The sequence below is a fragment of the Coniophora puteana genome (assembly GCF_000271625.1).
Source record: "Coniophora puteana RWD-64-598 SS2 unplaced genomic scaffold CONPUscaffold_52, whole genome shotgun sequence".
NCBI classification, from domain to species: domain Eukaryota; kingdom Fungi; phylum Basidiomycota; class Agaricomycetes; order Boletales; family Coniophoraceae; genus Coniophora; species Coniophora puteana.
In genome coordinates this window covers 1-5,097 of record NW_006913104.1, presented here as the reverse complement: position 1 = coordinate 5,097, position 5,097 = coordinate 1, and the positions used below count along the sequence as shown (strand labels likewise).

The following is a 5,097-nucleotide window of genomic DNA, read 5'->3' as shown; positions in this document are numbered from 1 at the left end:
ACCTTCATTGCCGAGGAACTCGAAGGCATCTTGAGCCATGTTGAGGACGTCGATGACAGCCTGGCCATCGACGCACTGGCCGTCCGTCTTCTGCAAGTAGGTGTGAGTCTCGTTAATGCCCTGACGCAGCCGGTAAGTCCCCTTTTTCCCCTTCTCCTTCTTCTGCCCCTGTTCATTCTCATCGCCAGCCATTCCCTCGCCAGCCTTGGCATCGCCATCGCCCTCGCTCCAGTTATTCTCGTACCACGTCTTGACGCAGGGGTAGTCCTCGGCTTCAAGGTGGAGATCACCCTCGAAGAGCAAATCCCCTGACATCTTGTCTAAACCCGTCTTGTCGGTCTCAAACAGAAGTCGAGCGCGAGTTGCAAAGTCCGTAGGAGGGACAGAAGCGGGAGGGACAGGTGTCAGCGCAGAAGATGTGAGGCCCTCTCGGAGATCTTTGATAGTATCCCTACGAAAGTAGTGCATACAGGCAACGTAATTGACTTGTCCAAAATAGACTCACCGATATGCCTCACATTTCCCATTGAGTGTCCGGATTTGGTCCCGAAGCTGTTTATTGGCCTGGCGCAGCTCACGAGGCGTTGCCAGGATCTCGTCATCAGACACGTCCACGGGGATCTAGCTGCATATGGTAGCCCGTACCTCCCAATATGAAATTATGAACCTTACCTCGGCAACACTGCCACTGGTGGACTCTAGAAGCATCTCGTCACTAGCCATATCCGTTGGACACAATGAGAAAGGTTAGTCGGGGAACACGGATGACAATGAGCACACAACAAAAGAGAGTTTGCGCGCTGACCTGATCCTATCTGTGCAGTTCTCGGCAATTTCCGATCTGATTTTGTCATCACATGATCTGTCTGCACGACCTTGGTAAACTCGCGCTCATATCTGACCACACACCAGACCAAAATGTCCACCAGCGAAATCATACCGACCCATCCCTGCACATCGCATCTCGATCAAGGCGCCGAAGCAGCGGATACATCTGCCAAGCCCACGTCAACTGCTAATGACAGTTCATCCGAGCTGTCGTCCTTGTCCGAGAGTTCGGACAACCCTGTCCTCTTTGAGACGTCTAACGCTGACACAACTGCAATCACGGTGAGTCTAAATCAGACTCTCGTGTGATTTACTCACTGGCGCAACTCCCAGGAAGCTCCTGCGAGCGAGGCTAATACCTCCATGCGCAACAAACCGGAAAGCGACACTGACAGCTCCGACGAAGAATTATCCAAACGCAGGCGAGCACGCAGGAAGCGTGAGAGGGAATACCTGGATGCATTACCCGTGCGACAGCGCCTCCGGTACATGGAGGACCATCGCTCTCTGCTCGCAGTTGAGCAAGAGTTGACTCTATCCGAGGTACGTCTTTGTATATCTCTTTGTAATGCATATATTCACCCCTCCCCCAGATTGAAGAGGGTGAACACCTCGACGAGGAGGAGGGGGAGGGGAATACAGCATTTGAGCGAGCAGCATGGGCCAATTTTGTCCATCGTCGCGTGAATCGCATTATGACTCATCCTCGTGTGGCTCGTTATCGTCGCGCATAAAAAAGGGTCTGCTTTGCTGTCAATTGCTGTTATTCAGTTGCTTTCTTGCTCCACTGTCCGTTTGTCTGTAGATCACATGCATGTGTGTATTGAGTGTATGATACAATAGAGAAAACTAGTTCGAATCAGTGTGCAGAGACTGCGATGAGATCAAGTCCTCCAAGGCACCAAAGACGGCTACATCGAGTCCAGGCTTCTCCATCGCAAAGTGGAGGATCTCGTTGTGATTGGGGAATTTATGAGGCACCATTGCGACAACAGATTGAATAGTCTTGACATTGATGACACGGAGGGCAGTGTCTCCGTGGTATCGGCATGCATGTATGTTGTTGAGGGACTTGTCACGAAGCTGAACGTCAGGACGGCCGTATAAGGATACCATGGCAAAGCCCATGGTGACATCGTTGATTTTTGCAATGAAATAGTAGCGAACCTCCGCGTACGAAGGCTCTGTACTATGTGGCATCATTATCTATGGCCACAATTAGCGAGAAGAGACAAAATGCAAAGCGGCTGCTTACCTTCACGTTCCGAGATTGTCGGACACCCTTGGTCATTGTGGCTTCCTTCCACGCAGACCTAGCAATTTGACCGTTTGGTAGACGTAGACGAGCACGGCGTTGTAGTGAGGGTATGCCCTGGACAATAAAGCCATGCTCTCGGAGAGCAGACGAAATTGCGCGCGTTTCCAGTGGTACAACCGGACGCAGGTACCGCTCAACGCGAGCTAAGATGATGTACCCATCACCAACATCACGCGATGCAGCAGGTAACTTGTCATTTGATTGGCTGTCCTCGTTGTCGGCATCCAGCTCAGGATAGAGCACCTTGATGGCGTTCACACGTGCACGGTGAACAGCGCGATTGGCGAGGTTGGCATATGGGTGAGTGTGTGATCGGATTTCGCGACCAAGATCCCCGATCGTCCGTTCCATCGTCCACTGGGAGGCGCACAAGGGAGGTCCCTTGCGTACCACCTCGCGGGCTAAGTGGGTGACAGCGTGTAGCCAGGGCCGCACGAAATGCAGTCGCTCAGGTAATCGTTCAACATATATCTTCTCAAACTCGTCGGCAAAGCTATTGAGCTGAGTTCTTGCCTCTTGGACTTGTTCGGCGCTGATAGAATGCTGTGAAAGTAAGCGGATCCCGCGTACAAGGCGGCAGAAATTGGTGTAGTATGGATCGGGTAAAATACCTGTCACGCATAAGTCCAAAACTGATTGGACAAGGATTAGTACGTACCAAAGTAAAGAGCCGGTCCAAGGCCATAGAGATACAACAGCCATTCCCAGGCCTTGTATCCACTATTGAGTTTTTTGGCAATATCGCGAGGTGGCCGGTCAAATGACCCTGGCAGAAAAGTTGCCAAAAGACGAACAATGTCACCATGTTGGTCCCAAAGTTCCTTATCTGCAAACACAGCCCACTTCCACTGGTCCGGATCATCGGTTCGATGGTGGGTGAACTTGCCGCGCCATAAGGGAATAAAGAGATCGCCTACATTCAGTGCAGCGATATGCATGATGTCGGACCCAAAGAGTTTGGGGATGGGAAGTGTACGCGGGAGTCCTAGGAATATAGTGGGCTTTACGATGCCGGTCTCGAGTCGAAGATTCCTGTATGAAGTCAAGTCAGAAGCGCCAGCTACGTGTTCAAGATTGTCGTGGTAGTTGCCCGAGCCAGCACGTGGAAGGTCCTCTGCGTGAATACTGGGGTGCATGCACCCATCGACATCGTATCCTCGGGGCTTCTTCAAAGCGGGGTAATAGTGAGGTTTTTGCGGTGGATGTCGACCCGGAAAACCGCAATAAAGGCGACATCCATATTTACCATGATGGCCCACAAGCCCTGTGATGAAGGCCATTCCCGGCCCGTCTGCTACAACCACGAATAAGTAGAGATACGTTGTCCGAAGTCGATTCTCAAGGCCGTCAAAGATGACAAGACCCTCGTTCTGCACAGCTGCGAGGTGAAAAAGACCGGGGAAAAGGAAAGAGTCGAGGTTCTTTGGTTTGTTGGGGCCTGGAATGACAGCGCCTGGGAGTACATATTGTTTCTTGTATCGATGGTCGGGGGACTGGTCGAATAAGACCCAAATATAAATCCAGCAGTCTGACTGCTTGCACGCGTAGAGCTGTGCTCCGTCAATTGAAAACATGAGGACTGTATCGCCAGATTGGATCTTGCCCTCGTCAAATGCACGAAGATAGTCGTGTCCTTTTGTGATATCATCAAACTGATCGAGAACGCTCTTGTCACCGTCCCTGAGCTGGTTTCGAATGTGCTCAGTTATTGTGTCCCGCCAGCGCATGCGAGTGGCACTGTCAACATGTCGCCAGAGAGCCTGTATCTGAAATGCAAGCGGCATTGTGATGAAGGTGCGGCGTGGTACTAGAGCGTCTTTAACAGATTTACGTGGCTCATACCTTTCTTCTCCGCACTTCGGGCACTTTTCGAGCTCATCAAGGGGGCCTGTAAAAGCAACGCACGTCCCAGGGCACATATCCGACCTCATTGCCTCCACTCCGGTCAACTTCGCCAGCTCATCTTCTACCTGGGCCTTGCTCAGGCACTTGAGCCCTTCAATCTCTTTCTCAATCGTCCGGCACTCTCGCGCATACTGCGCATCTGTGGGATTTCCCAGAATAAAGCTAAGTGATATGCGAAGAGCCTGTTCTTCTTTGAGGTTGACGCGACTGGTAGGTGGGTTTCTAAGTCTGTCGCGAGCCGTTGCAGAAAGGGGGTGGTGACGAGCATCATCAATACGCGCATTTTTGAGCAGGTGGATATATTGTTGGGCTAGTCTGACATCCTCAACAACGGTGGCTTGGTGGATAGCATCCACCTCTTGGCGGGTATAGCTGGCTGTTGCGTGAGTCCGGGAGTTTGTGGTAGACTCTGGTGGTGGAGGCTCTTCAACCGCTGGTGAGAGTGGTCTTTCATCCGAATTGCCCGACTCCCCCTGATCGTTTGTCTCCCCAGCTCCCCCTGGGCCTGTAGTCTCCTCGTTGGTTGCTTCCTCGTTGTCTCCCTGGTGTAGCTCACCCAGCGGCGACAGCTCTTCTTCAAATTCGTTGGGGTCGAACTCATCTAGTGGATTACTAGCACCTGTGTCCTGTTCGGGGATGTCTTCAAACTCGAACGTGTCCTGCCCAGTCTTTAGTACGGTAAAAAATACTGTGATCTGAACGTACCAGTGCAAGCTGCACTTGCAGCATAGTCTCGTCAGTGACATCGACGAGGTGCATGTCCACATCCTCGGGAAACGGCGTCATGGTATGGTCATCTCTCTGACAATGATGGCATGTAAGATGAGTTATAGCGGGAGATGGAGTGAACACGCACCTCAGCCAGTGTCTCAGACCCCTGCTCACTGCCCACTTCGCCTGGTGCAAGCTCCTCCGCCTCCATTTCAACCTTGTACTCAATGATATCATCATCATCTTCAGGAGCGTCCTCAACGCGAGCACGCTTTGAGCGTGTCTCCTCCTTGGCGTGAAGTGAGGGCGAGCGAGAACGCGAACCCGGACCTGTA

General features: G+C 52.0%; 3 protein-coding genes across 3 annotated transcripts; 1 reads left to right on the top strand and 2 right to left on the bottom strand.

Annotated features, from left to right (window-relative positions):
- Window positions 1–19: 19 nt before the first annotated feature.
- CONPUDRAFT_170424 (uncharacterized protein) lies at window positions 20–723 on the bottom strand (the record flags this gene model as incomplete). Its single annotated transcript, XM_007777776.1, has 3 exons — window positions 20–451; window positions 506–621; window positions 673–723. Coding segments are annotated over 3 exons (597 nt in total), but the record flags the coding sequence as incomplete, so codon positions are not given.
- Window positions 724–918: 195 nt separating this feature from the next.
- On the top strand, window positions 919–1,562 carry CONPUDRAFT_160630 (uncharacterized protein; the record flags this gene model as incomplete). Its single annotated transcript, XM_007777775.1, has 3 exons — window positions 919–1,110; window positions 1,162–1,371; window positions 1,422–1,562. The coding sequence occupies 3 exons, from the start codon at window positions 919–921 to the stop codon at window positions 1,560–1,562; spliced, it is 543 nt and encodes a 180-aa protein (XP_007775965.1).
- Window positions 1,563–1,677: 115 nt separating this feature from the next.
- On the bottom strand, window positions 1,678–4,797 carry CONPUDRAFT_68274 (uncharacterized protein; the record flags this gene model as incomplete). The annotated part of the gene is made up of 3 exons (XM_007777774.1): window positions 1,678–2,034; window positions 2,084–2,757; window positions 2,805–4,797. 3 exons carry the CDS (start codon window positions 4,795–4,797, stop codon window positions 1,678–1,680), a joined length of 3,024 nt encoding a protein of 1,007 aa, XP_007775964.1.
- Between the last annotated feature and the right edge of the window lie 300 nt (window positions 4,798–5,097).